This window comes from Pongo abelii, chromosome 11 (assembly GCF_028885655.2).
Source record: "Pongo abelii isolate AG06213 chromosome 11, NHGRI_mPonAbe1-v2.0_pri, whole genome shotgun sequence".
Classification (NCBI taxonomy): Eukaryota; Metazoa; Chordata; class Mammalia; order Primates; family Hominidae; genus Pongo; species Pongo abelii.
In genome coordinates this window covers 98,687,973-98,704,667 of record NC_071996.2, presented here as the reverse complement: position 1 = coordinate 98,704,667, position 16,695 = coordinate 98,687,973, and the positions used below count along the sequence as shown (strand labels likewise).

Below are 16,695 nucleotides of genomic sequence, written 5' to 3'. Positions count from 1 at the left end.
TTTTGATGGCTAGTAGAAACGGTGAAACAAAAACTTCACATTCACAGCCTTAAGATTCATTAACCTGTTTATAAAAAAAAAAAAGCAATGCCATACATTGCTGTAGATACTAAATCTGGAATTTTCAACAAAGAGTGAAGAAGAGAGGCGATACACACAACACACAAATACAATCCTGTCTCCCAAATTCTCTAGAAGGGAAATACTCAATACTTCAATTTTATATTTGGAAAAGAAAAATCCCCATTGTTTTCATAATTTGAAGTAAAAATAGTAACAGTGAATTAAATACTCTCAGCTGGTGATAGACAGCTATCTACCTAACTATTGATAGGTTATCGAGAGCAACTTTTAAAAAGGTTGGTAAGCATGGTACTAGGAATATGGGCTTGTGATCATATAATTAGAAGTGTCCCCAAAGAGAAGAAAAGGAGCGGTATGCCAGGTGAAAAGATAAATGCCCCCACGTATAAAGAGCTAAGTGTAAAACAGCGCACTGAGTGTATCTGCCTACTCCCGCTCAAAGATGCTGATGGCATACCACCTACAGGCATGATCATTACAACATATCTTATGCATTTCTCCTAAAGGCTAACCTGATATGCTACACAGATAAAAAAGACCACTCACTGCTACTGATATTGCAAATTTTAATCCAATGAGTTTTTTTTAAAGACTATTGAAAGTAAAGTTGACCTAATCATTCACATTTAAAAAATATTGCTATTAAAACTCTGAAAATGGAGAAAAAAATACTTCATCCTATAAGCAAATAAAACAATACAAATACTAGATTACTGTGCTATAGCTTGCTAATGAAGGACGCTTTCAGCTTAAATATTTTTATTTTAAATTTTTAAAAACATTAAAAACATTTCTTACATGGGGCAGTAGATGAAGAAGGGCGTCTCCACTCATTGTTCCTACAGCTAATGCAACAAGGAATGTAAGAAGGAATTTGAAGCATCCTTGGTTAATGATAGGAACCAAGATCACGCCTAGCAAGGAAAGCAGGCTAATGACAGTGATAGAAATGATACCACAAATCCAGGCTGTAGAAAAGAAATTAAGAGTCAACATTAGTATAACAATTTAAACCAACAGACTACCAAAAAGAATAAAAATATAAGATAAATGAATCGTAGAAGGTAGACTATTTTACCCAGATTATGAAAGTTTTATGGCATTGTTTAAAAACAAAAACAAAAATATGACATATAACTAACTTAAACATTTTTAAAAAGAATTAAGACACTCAGATCAAGTTATAAATAGTACCTTCAATGGCCCACGGGATTAGAACCAGTGACTTAAAATGACTGAAGGCTGTGATTCACTTAATAGCTAAACTATAAATAAAAATTTCCCGAAGTCTAAAGGCAGAGCCACAATAATAAAGCTGTTTATTTAAAGAATATAATTATAAAACTCACCTGAGAACATTAAAAAAGCCAAGTATCTATTTAATGTCTTATAATATTTGTAAATCTTTCTAATACAGAGTTTAAGAAATGTAACATAGCCCCAAATGGAAATATATTCATATGATGAGATAACAAAAAAGTCTTATTACTGGTAGCTTTATTGTTACAAAGGTTAGTTCAGTCCTATTTTTCTTGATTTTTTTTCTCCACACCTGGTTCCAAACTCCCATTCCTCCAATTTTGGTTTCTGTAACAATTTACCACTTAAAAAAAAGTCACTATATAATTTTAACTGGCTCTGAACACAAGAGAAATGTTTTCACAATATGACTTAAAGAAAAATAGGTATGGTGGGGAAGGGGAATTCTGTATACATGTCTTTATCTAGGTCATTCACAAACAGTTAAGACATCAGAAACATATGCCAGTGGTTTGGTGGCTGGACATTTTCATTACAATTTCTATTACTGGCCTAAAATGAAATAGAAATGTTATTAGTTTTTAAAATTCTGCTTATTTTAAGATCTATCTACAGAAAATCTCACTGAAGAGCAATAATTTTATAAAGATTTTAATCTAAAATACTATTTTTCAAATCAAATCTGAGGACTATAAATCTGCTGAAAGACTTTATATTAAGTCTGTGATATAATATTGAAAAAATACATCTCTTCATCAAAATAACTCAAAATTTTCAACAAGGAAAAGTAAAGATAGGGAGATGATACTAACTGTCCCACTAAAGGCTGAACTTTATCAATAAAACTGTTTTATCCAATGGGCATTGTATTCACAATATCCAGTAATGTTAACACTATAGCCAATACTCATTAGCTCAATTATCTCACTGAATTAAAACAATAGATCATCTATCACTAATAGAAGCTCTGTGGCTTCCCCTGTATCTTAAAAGATAATTACTATCACATAAATATAGGTAACCTAAGAGGCAAAATAAGATTCAAACACAACCAGTATTAGAGGGCTGAGGATCTACCCACTAGACTTGGATTCAATGGCTTCACTCCTTGCAAGGATTTTGGATTAAGGAAGGAGCAGGAACTCAATTCTTGAGGAAACAGGATCATATTTATTACAAAAATAATATATCCCGGTTAGTGGAAAGAAAGGATGAGGAGGATTGCGGCCCGGCGTGGTGGCTCACACTTGTAAACAGCACTTTGGGAGGCCAAGGCAGGAGGATAGCTTGAGTCCAGGAGTTTGAGACCAGCCTGGGCAACACAGTGAAACTCTATACGGACTAAAAATACAAAAATTAGCCAAGCGTGGTGGCACATGCCTGTAGCCCCAGCTACTTGGGAAGCTGAGGTGGAAGGATCGCTTGAGCTTGGGCAGCGGAGGTTGCAGTGAGCTGAGATTGTGCCACTGCACTCCAGCCTGGGTGACAAAGTAAGACCCTATCTCAAAACAAACAAACAAACAAAAAAAAACACAGGGGTGGGGGTGGGGCAGTGATTGCTCTAACTAACTACTGTTGGGATGACAAACCACGGGGAACTGATGTCAAAAACCTTACTCTGGAAAGAAAAAATATATGCTCAAATAAGGTTTACAGGCTAACTTCATGATGATCACCAGGCTAGTTTGTTTGTCCCCTGTTTACAGACAGGAAAAATAAAATCAGTGGAAGAACTTAATGAAATAAGTCAGAAGTAGTCATAGTTATAAATTTTAGACACGAGGTCTTAGAGCCAATAAAGTTATTGGTCAGCTAAATCAAAAATGGTTTGTCAAAACTACTGCAGCTCTCTAGATCCAATCATATTGAAGAAAAAAATAGAGATAAAAAGGACAGGGAACTTACAATAACTACATGGGACAAAGTGAGTTGGTAACAAAAGCATTAACCTGAAGATAAAGTGTATCTTACACAGTAATATATAAGTCTCCCTTTACAAATATATTTCTCCTTATTATTTTGGCAAAAATCTCATATAGAAGCAACTTTTCTAAAAGCAACAGCCTAAAAGCAACTTCAATTAAGAACTTGAAAATGTGCACTCTAAACTACTTGGAAAAGCCAGTAATTCATACTCTAAGATACTCTAGGAGAAAAAATAAAATGTATTTACTTACTAATTTACATGTGAATGGGGGACTGCCAAAACTACAGACAAGACCCCAAATACACAAGACATACCGAGTAAACACCTGATAACCCTTCATAGTTATTAGAAATTTTTATTAATCAGAATTATTTTAGCCAAGAAGGCACTAGAATTAGTCACCAAAATTATCCAGTAAAAATATTTTAATGGCTCAGGGTCCTTTGCTTATGCCTGTAATCCAAGTATTTTGGGAGGTTGAGGCAGACAGGCTGATTAAGGTCAGGAGTTTGAGACCAGCCTGGGCAACATGGCAAAACCCCATCTCTGGAAAAAATATAAAAATTAGCCGGGCATGGTGGCATGTGCCTGTAGTCCAAGCTCCTTGGGAGGCTGAGGTGAGAGGATGCCTTGAGCCTGGGAGGCTGAGATTGCAGTGAGCCAAGATCATGCCACTGCACTCCAGCCTGGGTGACAGAGTCAGATCCTGTCTCACAAAAAGAGTTCTTTTGTGGAATAGTGTTTTGATGAAAAGAAAACTTAAAATAAATCAATAAAAAGTCTCTGTATTACTTTGAACATTTTAACTCTTTAAAAATATTTTCTATTTCTTTTAGAGGAAATATGTATAGCATGCTTGCTATATAAAATATTTTAAAGACTACCTTCAAAAGATTTTTAACTGACTAAAAAAAAAGACCTAAATTCTAGGACTAAAATTGATCCTATATCTTTTGATAACTTTGTTTTTGCATATAAAACATAGAGGGCACAACTGGAAATATTATAACATAGTTAATTACTCCTTCATATATACATTACCTTGATTGACAGAGTTGAAAATTATAAAAATATTTTCAAAGATGCCAATTATTCTGCCCCTTTAAAAAGAGAATCGTTCTAAATTATTTGCTTGTGAGTAGCTACTTGAACTGGCCACATACTAGCTACTGTCATATTATACTGCTAGAAAAAACTTTAATAATCTAGCATTTCTCAAACTGAGCTCATTAGTTCTATGAGGTAGGGGGTATTTCAAAGGGGAGGGAGGAGAAATTTGATAATCAAGTAAGTTTTGGTAATGCTGAATTACACAGGTTCCTTCAGAGCCTCTAACAGTTTAATAAGCAATGTGAATCTCTGAAAGAAGAATACAATATGCAGTATTTTCCCAACTTTTCTGATCATGGAATTTATTAGTATAGGAGAGGGTCTTCAAAAAGTTCATGGAAAATGCATATTATGAAAAAAATCAATTTACTTGTGCCCTAATTGAAAAGGACCAACGATTAACAGCACAAACAATATTCAACACCATAGACATCTCAGCTGGTTGAGCTAACACAATTCTCACAGAAAAATTAAAGTTGAACAAACTTTCCACTCAACTGGTGCCAAAACTCCTGTGCCCAGATCAGCTGTAGACAAGAGAAGAACTTTCCATGGAAATTGTAAACAAGTGGGAGCAGGATCCTGAAGTATTTCTTTGAAGAATTGAAGAAGGAAATGAAACATGGCCTTAATAGTATAATTCTGTAATTAATGCCAATGAACTGTACACTTAAAAATTGTTAAAAGAGGAGGATTCTGGAAAGACTGTGGAGTAGGAAGCACCAGAAATCTGTATGCCCCCTAAACTGTAAATGAACTGACAAAATCTGTCTGATGTTAACTACTTTGGAACTCTGTAGTCTATTGAAGGCTTGCAACTTCTAAGGGAAAGCTTGATGGTAAAATGTGGTTAATTTTGATCAATTTCAGTTCTTAGTTTAGTGGCAGCTACCCATCTGCCATCCTTAGTCCTTTGAAAGGAAGCTGTGCCTGGTGTCCTGAATCAATCTACAGGACCCTACAATTACAGGAGCTAGAGTAGACAAAATGTATTTTGCTCCCCAAATATTGAGGATCTGTACTCTGATCACTGATTCTGATCACAGAAGTACAGGCAGAGACAGGTGGCCATGATGCTGTACCTCTCCTCATTTTTCCAAATCTCTCTCCTGGCTAAAGTGACTTCCAGGGGATTTAAAAGGCCAGCACCTCTTTTTCCTCCCTTCTTTTTTTCTCTTTTTTCCCTTTTGGGAGCCAGACAATAAATATTGGAAAATTCAAAAATAACTGCATACTTAGAGAAAATTAAAAAGTAATTATGCATGCCTACGGAAAGGCACAGGCTCAAAAAGGACCTGTGAAGATAGGCTAAGTGCAGTGGCTCATGCCTGTAATCCTAACACTCTGGGAGGGTGCAATGGGAAATCACCTGAGCCCAGGAGTTTGAGACCAGCCTGGGCAACATGACAAAAACCCATCTCTACTAAAAATACAAAAACTAGCTGGGCATGGTGGCACATGCCTGTAGTTCCAGCTACTCTGGAGGTTGAGGCGGGAGGATCACCTGAGCCCAGATGGTCGAGGCTGTAGTGAGACATGATCATGCCACCGCACTCCAGCCTGGGTGACAAAGTGAGATCCTGTCTCAAAAAAACAAAAAACAAAAAAAAAACCTGTGAAAATCTTATGTTTATACCACAGAGACAGCATAAAACAATAACCCTCCCCAACCCAAATTAATAACAAACAAACACAATTTAACAAGAAAATAGCAAACCCTGGGAAAGGGGAAGAATCTGACTTCCAGAGTTAGCATATTATTAGAATCAAATGTCCAGTTTTCAAAAAACCAGAAGGCATACAAAGAAACAAAAAAGTGAGGCACATTAAAAAAAAAAAAAAAAGAATCACAGAAACTGTCCCTGAAAAAGACCTAATGGCAGACCTACTAGACAATGACTTTAAAACAACTGTCTGAAGGATGCTAAAAAAAAAAAAAAAAAAGCCAAGAAGATAATGTATAAACAAAATGTATCAATAAAGGGGTAGAAAAACTAAAGATAAATCAAAAAGAAACTCTGGAACTGCAAAGTACAATAACTGAAATGAAAAATTCACTAGAGAGATTCAAAGGCAGATTTGAGCAGGCTGAAGTATCAGTGGACTTGAAAACAGGACAATGGAAATTACTGACGCTGAAGAACAGAAAGAAAAAATATTGACTAAAAATGAACAGAGCCTATGGGACCTGGAGGGTACCACCAAGCAGACCAACATCCATATACACTGTAGAAGTCAAGTAAGATGAAGGGGAGGGGTGGGGTGGAGGGGGAGGGACAGCAAGAATATTTTAAGAAATAATGGCTAAAAACTTCCCAAATTTGATGAAGGGCGTGAATATAAACATCTAACAAGCTAAATGAACTTCAATAAGAGGAACTCAAGAGACCCACACCAAGACATATTATAATCAAACTCTTGAAAGACGAAGAGAGACTCCTGAAAGCTGCAAGAGGGGCAACTCATTACATCTAAGAAGCTCTCAATAAGATTACAAGCAGATTTCTCAACAGAAACTTTGTGAGTCAGAAGGCAATAGACAGATATATTCAAAGTCCTAAATGAAAAAACAAAATTGTCAGCCAAGAATCCTATATGCTGCAAAACTGACATTCAAAAGTGAGGGAGAAACTAAGACATTCCCAAGTAAACAAAAGCTGAGGGAGTTTGTTGCCACTAGACTTGCCCTGTAAGAAATAAGAGAGTCCTTCAAGGGGAAAGGACACTAAACAGTAACCTGAAAGGTGTGGAGAAAGGTGTGGAGATGAAGTTGTAAAGGAGCAGAATTTTTGTATGCTATTGAAGTTAAAATGATATAAATTCAAATTAGACTGTTTTAACTTTAAGCTGCTAAATGTAATCCCCATAACAACCATAAGAAAACAGCTATAGAATATACACAAAAGGAAATGAAAAAGGAATTTAACCTTTTCACTACCAAAAAAAGTCAACTAAACACAATGGAAGACATTAGCAGTGGGAATGAAGGACAAAAAAAGCATTAAGGCATATAGAAAAACAAATAGCAAAATAACAGAAGTCCTTCCGTACCAGTAATTACTTTAAATGTAAATGGATTAAACTCTCCAATCAATTGACAGAAATTGGCAGAATGAATAAAAACACATGAGTCAACTATATGTTATATACAAGAGACTCACTTTACATCAAAGACACAAACAGGTTGAAAGTGAAAAGATGGAAAACGATATTCCATGAAAATAGTAACCAAAAGAGAGCAGGGGTGGTTATACTAATATCAAAGTAGACTTTTAAATCAAAAGAGGTTACAAGAAACAAGGAAGGACCGTGATAAAACAATTATAAACATTTATGTACCTAAAAATAGAATATCAAAATATACAAAACAAAAACTGTCATAATTGAAGGGAAAAATAAACAGTTCCACAATAATAGTTGGAGACCTCAGTACTCTACTTTCAATAATGAATAAAACAGTTATCCAGCAGATAGGCAAGGAAATAGAGGACTTAACACAATAAACCAACTAGATCTAATATACATATAAGGAACACTACTCAAAACAACACTAGAAACATTCGTCAGTGCACATGGAACATTTTCCAGGATAGACAACATATTAGGTAGCAAATTAAGTCTCAACAGATTTAAAAATATAAATATAATACAAAGTGTCTTCTCCTACCATAATGGAATAGTTAGAAATCAACTACTGAAGTAAAACTGGAAAATTTACAAATTTACAGAAATTAAACAACATATTCTTAACAACTGGATCAAGGAAGAAATTACAAGGGACATTAGAAAATAGATAAGACACAAATGAAAACAAAACCACAACCAAAACTTATGGGATACATCTAAACTAGTGCTAAGGGGAAAACATAATTATTAACACTCAATGAAAATACAAGTAAGATCTCAAACCAAAAACTTAACATTACACTGAAGGGACTAGAAAAAGAAGGACAAAATAAGCCAAGACTAGCAGAAGGAAGAATATAATAAAAATTAGAGCAGAGGTAAATGAATAGAGAGCAGAAAAAAATCAATGAAACCTATAGTTGATTCTTGGAAAAGATTACAAAATTGACAAACCTTTAGCTAGACTGACTAAGAAAAAGAGAGAAGATATAAATTACTAAATTCAGAAATTAAAGTGGGGATGTTACTACTGATTACAAAGAAATAAAAAGGATTATAATAGAATACTATGAACAGCTGTAAACCAACAAACTGGATAACCTATATGAAATGAACAAATTCCTGGCAACACAAAACCTACCAAGACTAAATCATGAAAAAACAGAAAATGGGAATAGACTATAACTGGTAAGACTGAATCAGAAATCAAAAATCTTCCAACAAAACAAAGTCCTGGACCTGATAAATTCTACCTAACATTTAAAGAAGAACTAATACCAATCCTTCTCAAACTTTTTCCAAAAAAATCGAAGAGGAGGTAACACTTTCTAACTCATTCTATGAGGCCAGCATTACCCTGATACTAAAGGTATCAAAGTCACTATAAGAAATGACAACTAAAGACCAATATCCCTCATGAACACAGATGTAAAAATTCTCAAAGAAAAAAAAAACTAGCAAACAAAATCCAGCAACATATTAAAAGGATTATACAACATGACTAAGTGAGATTTATTGCTGGAATGCAATAAAAGTTCAATATATAAAAATCAATATATATTAACAGAATAAAGAAAAAAACACCCACATGATCATCTCAATGAGCAGAAAAAGCACATGACAAAATTCAATATCATCTCATGATCAAAAGACTCAACAAACTAGGAACAGACAGAAACAACCTTACATAATAAAAGCCATATATTAAAAACTCACAGCAAACATCATACTCAATGGTGAAAGACAAAGCCTTTCCTCTAAGATGAAGAACAAAACAAGGATGCTTGCTTTCATCACTTCTATTCAATATAGTACTGGAAGTTCTAGCCAAACAATTAGGCAAGAAAAAAATTAAAAACATCCAATTTGGAAAGGAGAAAGTACAATTACATCTGTTTGCATTTGATCTTACATGTAGAAAATCATAAAGATTCCACATAAGCACTTGATTTTTCAAGTTGCCTGCCTGGCCCTCTTCCAAGTACTCTACTTTCTCTAATAAACTCACTTTTCTTAAAATAAATTCTCTGCTGTGTTTAAAAAAAACAAAAAAGATTTCACACAAAAAAGTATTAGAATGAATTCAACAAAATAGCGGGATACAAAATTAACACAAAAATCAGTTGCATTTTTATATGTACTAACAATGAACAATCTGAAAAGGAAATTATGAAAACAATTCCACTTGCAATAGCATCAAAAAGAATAAAATACTTAGCAATTGACTTAACCAAGGAAGTAGAAGACTTGTACAATGAAAACTACAAAACATTCTGACTGGTGTAAGATGGTATCTCATTGTGGTTTTGATTTGCATTTCTCTAATATCAGTGATGTGGAGCTTTTCTTCATATGCTTGTTGGCTGCATGTACGTCTTTTATTGAAGAGTGTTTACTCATGTCCTTTGCCCACTTTTTAATGAGGTCGTTTTTTCTTGTAAATTTGTTTAAATTCCTTATAGATGCTGGAGATTAGACCTTTGTCAGATGCATAACTTTGCAAAATTTTTCTCCCATTCTGTAGGTTGTCTGTGTACTCAGGGACACATAGACGGGAACAAGAGACACTGAGGCCTATTCCATGGTGAAGGTGGGGAGGGACAGCATCAGGAAAAATAACTAATGGGCACTAGGCTTAATACCTGGGTGACTAATCTGTACAACAAAATCCTATGACACAAGTTTACCTATGTAACAAACCTGCATGTGTAACTTGAACTTAAAAGTTAAATTTTAAAAAAGAGTAAAAAAGAAAACCACAAAATATTGCGGAAAGAAATTAAAGAAGACAAATAAATGAAAACATACCCCATGTTCACGGATTGGAAGACTTAATACAGTCATCACTTGGTATCTGCAGAAATTAGTTCTAGCACCCCTCTACAGACACCAAATCTGTGGATGCTCAAGTGCCTTATGTAATATAGCATAATAATTGCATTTAATCTATGCACATCCTCTCTTATATTTTACATCATTATTAAATTATAGTTGATCATTGAGCAACATGGGTTTGAACTGCGAGGATCCACTTAATACATGGATATTTTTCTGCCTTGGCCACCCCTGAGACAGTTAAGACCAACAGATCCCTCCCTCTTCCACCTCTGTCCTCAGCCTACTCAACATGAAGATGATGAGAATGAAGACCTTTATCATGATTCATTTTCGTTTAATGAATAGTTACTATGAATAATGAATAGAAAATCCTGAAGATTCCACACAGGCACTTGATTTTTCAAGTCACCTGCTTGGCCCTTTTCCAAGTGTACTATACTTTCTCCAATAAACTCTCACTTTGCTTAAAATAAATTCTCTGCTACATATCCTTACAATTAATAATAAATTCTACATAAATTCCTTATGATTTTCTTAATATATTTTCTTTTCTCTAGCTTATTTTATTCTAAGAATACACAATATATAATAGATATAACATACTGTTGACATAAATTGACTATATTATTGGTAAGGCTTCTGGTCAACAGCAGGCTACTAGTAGTTATGTTTTGGGAGAGCCAAAAGTTATACACAAATTTTCGACTACACGGGGATTGGCACTGCTAATTCCCCCATGTTGTTCAAGGGCCAACTGTAATTTATATCTAACACAATATAAATGCTATGCAAATAGTTGTATTGCTTTTTATTTGTGTTATTTTTTATTCTTGTATTATTTTTATTTTTTCCCCAAACATTCTTGGTCCTTGGGTTGGTTCAATCTGCAGATGCAGAACCCACAGATATTAAGGGTGGACGGTATTGCTAAGATGTCAATGCTGCCCAAGTTGATTTACAGATTCAATGCAATCCCTATTAAAATCCCAATGATAGGGTTTTTTTTTCCAGAAATAAAAAATAAAAAACATCCTAAAATTCATGTGAAACTGCAAAGAACCCAAAATAGCCAAGATAAACTTGAAAAACAAAAAACTGGAAGACTCACACTTCCTGATTTTAAAACTTACTACACAAAGCTACAGTAATCAAAACAGTACGGTAACGGCATAAAAACAGACATACCAATGGAATAGAAGAGAGAGCCTGGAAATACGCCCTCAAATATATGGTTAAACGATTTTTGACAAGGGTGCAAGATCATTTAATGAGAGAAAGAACAGTCTTTTCAACAAATGATGCAAGAAAAACCAGATATCCACATGCAAAAGAATGCAGTTGGACTCTTATTTAGCACCATACATAAAAATTAACTCAAAATGAATCAAATACCTAAATTAAATATATGACCTAAAACTATAAAACTCTTAGAAGAAAACTGGGCATAAGCTTCACAACATTAGATTTGACAGTAATTTCTGAAAAATGAAACCAAAGGCACATGCAAAAACAAAAAACAGACAAATTGGATTTCATAAACATTTTAAAAATTTGTGCATCAAAAGACAATTACAGATTAAGATGGAGGATAAGAGGCTGGAATAGCTTGCAGCTCCTGCTCGGACAGAGCAGCATGTGGAGACTCACATCGTGAACTTTTGCTCCAAGAACTACCACAGCAACGTACCAAAAAGCTGAGAGAATTCACAGACCTTTGGAGGAACTGGATTGCCTCTGCAGGCTCCCTGAGACACCAAAAACCTGTGAGTCCACTTGCTTTCTCAGTGGGGAGGCTGGTGATCTGGGGCAGTTCTCAGTCCTGCTCACTGGCTGCCTGGAAATAGACTCGGTGCTTCTCCGGGGGAATGGTGGGAGCGAGACCCACCTTTAGGACTGCAGGTTGTGTGGGAGTGTGCTGAGACCTGTGACTGCCAGTTTTCCCCCACTTCTCTGGTGACCTGTGTGACTCAGCAGAGGCAGCCATAATCCCCCTGGGAACAAAACTCCATTGGCCTGGGAACCACATCCCCATCCCCCACAGCGGCCACAGGAAGCCCCACCCAAGGAGAGTCTGAGCTCAGCCATGCCTATCCCTACCCCAACCTGGTGGTCTTTCTCTACCTGCCAAAGACAAAGTGAGACAGCCAGGTGGGAGGGGGTCCCCGGAAAAACTCCCACTGGCTTGAGCACTGGGAGGAATGCGCACTGGGGTGGAGCCTCAGGAAGTTGCCTCCGTTTGCAGCTGGGAGAAGCCTGGCCCCTCTTCTTCCTGTGTGGAACCTGGGATGCCTACCTGCAAAGCGAGAAGCACTTTAGCAGGTACTCCGGCCCCGCGGAGAGTCTGTTTTCCCCATTTGTTTCTTTCACTCAATAAAACCCTGCTTTGCTCACCCTTCAAACCCCATCTGCGAGCCTAAATCTTCAAGGCCGAGGAAGGACAAGAACCACATCTTTGGCTGAATTAAGGAAAAGTCCTGCAACAAAAGGACACAATCTCTTGGGAGCTCTATAGCTCCACCCACCGCCTGATCCTCCCTATACAACTGCAGCTGATGCACTCTTGAAAGCGCCACATCCTGGCTAGATGCCAACCAACACAAAACCAGAGTGCCAAACAAAAATACAATCAAGGATCTTCACAGTGTCCATTTCACTCCCCTGCTACCTCCTCAAGAACAGGTGCTGGTATCCACAGCTGACAGACCTGAAGATGGATCACACCACAGGTCTCTTTGCAGACACTCCCCAGTACCAGCCTGAAGCCCAGTAGCTCTCTGCTGGATGGCTGAACGCAGAAGAACAAAAACAATCCTGTAGCTCGGGTCTCCCCTAAGGAAAGGGGGAGAACACCATATCAAGGGAGCACCTAGTGGGACAAAATAATCTGAACAGCAGACCTTGAGTTTTGACTTTAATACTCCACTGACAGCACTAGACAAATCATCAAGACAGAAAGTCAGCAAAGAAACAATGAACTTAAACTATACCCTAAAACAAATGAACAGAACAGATATTTACAGAACATTCTACCCAACAACTGCAGAATATACATTCTATTCATCAGCACATGGAACACTCTCAAAGATAGACCATATGACAAGGCACAAACAAGTCTCAGTAAATTTAAGAAAACGAAAGTTTTATCAAGTACTGTCTCAGACCACAATGGAATAAAACTGGAAATCAACTACAAAAGGAACACTTAAAGCCATACAAATACAAGGAAATTAAATAACCTGCTCCTGAATGGTCACTGTGTCAACAATGAAATCAATCGGGAATTAAAAAATTATCTGAACTGAGCGATAATAGTGACACGACCTATCAAAACTTCTGGGATACAGCAAAAGCAGTGCTAAAAGTTTATAGCATTAAATGCCTATTACATCAAAAAGTCTGAAAGAGCACAAATAGACAATCTAAGGTCACATCTCACAGAACTGGAGAAGCAAGAACAATCCACACCCAAACCCAACAGAAGAAACAACAAAGAACAGGGTAGAAATAAACGAAACTGAAACAAACAACAATACAAAAGATAAATGAAACAAAAAGTTGGTTTTTTGAAAAGATAAATAAAATTGATAGACCATTAGTGAGATTAACTAAGACAGAAGATCTAAATAAGCTCAATTAGAAACCAAATAGGAGGTATTACTGCTGATGCCACACAAATACAAAAGATTACTCAAGGCTACTATGAACACCTTTACACACATAAACCAGAAAACCTTGATGAGATGGATAAATTCCTGGAAATATACAACCATCCTAAATCAAACCAGGAAAATATAGAAACACACCAATAACAAGCAGCAAGATTGAAACTGCCAACAAAAAAAAGTCCAGGACCAGACAGATTCACAGCTGAATTCTGTCAGACATTGAAAGAATTGGTGCCAATCCTACGGACACTATTCCTCAGGATACAAAAGGAAGGAATCCTCCCTAAATCATTCTATGAAGCAAGTATCACCCTAATACCAAAACGAGGGAAGGACATAACAAAGAAAGAAAACTATACACCAATATCCTTGATGAACACAGATGCAAAAGTCCTCAACGAAATACTAGTTAACCGACTCCAACAGCATATCAAAACAGTAATCCACCATGATCAAGTGGGTTTCATACTAGGGATGCAGGAATGGTTTAACATCTGCAAGTCAATAAATGAGATACACCACATAAACAAAATTAAAAACAAAATCACACGATCATCTCAATAGATGCACAAAAAGCACTTGACAAAATCCAGCATTCCTTTATGATTAAAACCCTCAGCAATTTTGCTGAGAAGGGACATACCTTAAGGTAATAAAAGCCATCTATGACAAACCTACAGCTAATATTATACTAAACGGGAAAAAGTTGAAAGCATTCCCTGAGAACTGGAACAAGACAAGGATGCCACTTTCACCACTTCTATTCAACATAGTACCGGAAGTCCTAGCCAGAGCAATCAGAGAAGGGAAAGAAATCAAGGGCACCCAAACTGGTAAAGAGGAATCAAACTGTCACTGTTTCCTGATATGATCGTGTACCTAGAAAACCCTAAAGACTCATCCAAAAAGCTCCCAGAACTAGTAAATGAGTTCAGCAAAGTTTCAGGATACAAAACTAATCAGTAGCTCTGCTATACACCAACAGCAATCAAGCTGAGAATCAAATCAAGAACTACAACAGCTACAAATAAAATAAAATACTTAGGAATATACCAAACCAAGTAGGTTAAAGACCTCTATAAGGAAAACTATAAAACAGTGCTGAAAGAAATCACAGATGACACAAACAAATGGAAACATGTCCCATGCTCATGGATAGGCAGAATTGATATTGTGAAATTGACCACACTGCCAAAAGCAATCTACAGATTCAATGCAATTTCCATCAAAATACCATCATCATTCTTCACAAAACTAGAAAAAAAAAATCTTAAAATTCCTATGGAACCAAAAAAGAGCCTACATGGCCAATGCAAGACTAAGCAAAAAGAACAAATCTAGAGGCATCACATTACCTGACTTCAAACTATGCTATAAGACCATAGTCACCAAAACCGCATGGTACTGGTATAAAAATAGGCACATAGACCAATGGAACAGAATAGAGAACCCAGAAATAAAGCCAAATACAGCCAACAGATCTTCAACAAAGCCAACAAAAACATAAAGTGGGGAAAGGACACCCTATTCAACAAATGGTGCTGGGATAATTGGTAAGCCATATGTAGAAGAATGAAACTGGATCCTCAGCTCTCACCTTATAAAAAAATCAACTCAAGATGGAGCAAAGACTTAAATCTAAGACTTGAAACCAGAACGTTGGAAACACCCTTCTAGACATTGGCTTAGGCAAAGACTTCAGAAGCCAAGAACCTAAAAGCAAATGCAATAAAAACCAAGATAAACAGATGGGACTTAATTTAACTAAAAAGCTTCTGCACAGCAAAAGAAAATAATCAGCAGAGTTAACAGAAAACCCACAGAGTAGGAGAAAATCTTCACAATCTGTACATCCAACAAGGAACTAATATCCAGAATCTACAAAGAACTGAAACAAACCAGCAAGAGAAAAACAAACAATCCCATCTAAAAGTGGCTCAGGCCATGAATAGACAACTCTCAAAAGAAGATACACAAATGGCCAAGAAACATATGGAAAAATGATCAACAACACTAGTTACCAGGGAAATGCAAATCAAAAACCACAATGTGATACCACCTCACTCCTGCAAGAATGGCCATAATCAAAAAACCAAAAAATAACAGATGTTCGCATGGATGTGGTGAAAAGGGAACATTTTTACACTGCTGGTGGGAATGTAAACTAGTACAACCACTATGGAAAAACAGTGTGGAGATTACTTAAAGAACTAAAAGTAGATCTACCATCTGATCCAGCAATCTCATGACTAGGTATCTACCCAGAGGAAAAAAAGTCATTATACAACTAAAATACTTGGACACACGTTTACAGGAGACCAACTTGCAATTCCAAAAATATGGAACCAGCCCAAATGCCCATCAACCAACAAGTGGATAGAGAAAATGTGGTATATATATATATATATATATATACATACATATACACACACCATGGAATACTACTCAGCCATAAAAAGAAATAAAACAATGGGATTTGCAGAAACCTGGATGGAATTGGAGACTATTATTCTAAGTGAAGTAACTCAGGAATTGAACGCCAAACATCGTATATTCTCACTCATAATTGGGAGCTAAGCTATGAGGATACAAAGGCATAAAAATGATACAATGAACTTCGGGGACTCAGCGGAAAGGGTGGGAGGGGGGTAAGGGATAAAACTACACATTGGGTACAGTATACAC

General features: G+C 36.2%; 1 protein-coding gene across 10 annotated transcripts in view; it reads right to left on the bottom strand.

Moving 5' to 3' along the window:
- SLC39A10 (solute carrier family 39 member 10) overlaps nucleotides 1-16,695 on the bottom strand; it is a 153,085-nt gene that overhangs the window by 30,150 nt on the left and 106,240 nt on the right. For all 10 annotated transcript variants that reach the window (NM_001374115.1, NM_001374116.1, XM_054548804.1 and 7 more), the window contains 1 exon segment: nucleotides 883-1,052. In NM_001374115.1, the coding sequence (NP_001361044.1) occupies nucleotides 883-1,052 (170 nt within the window).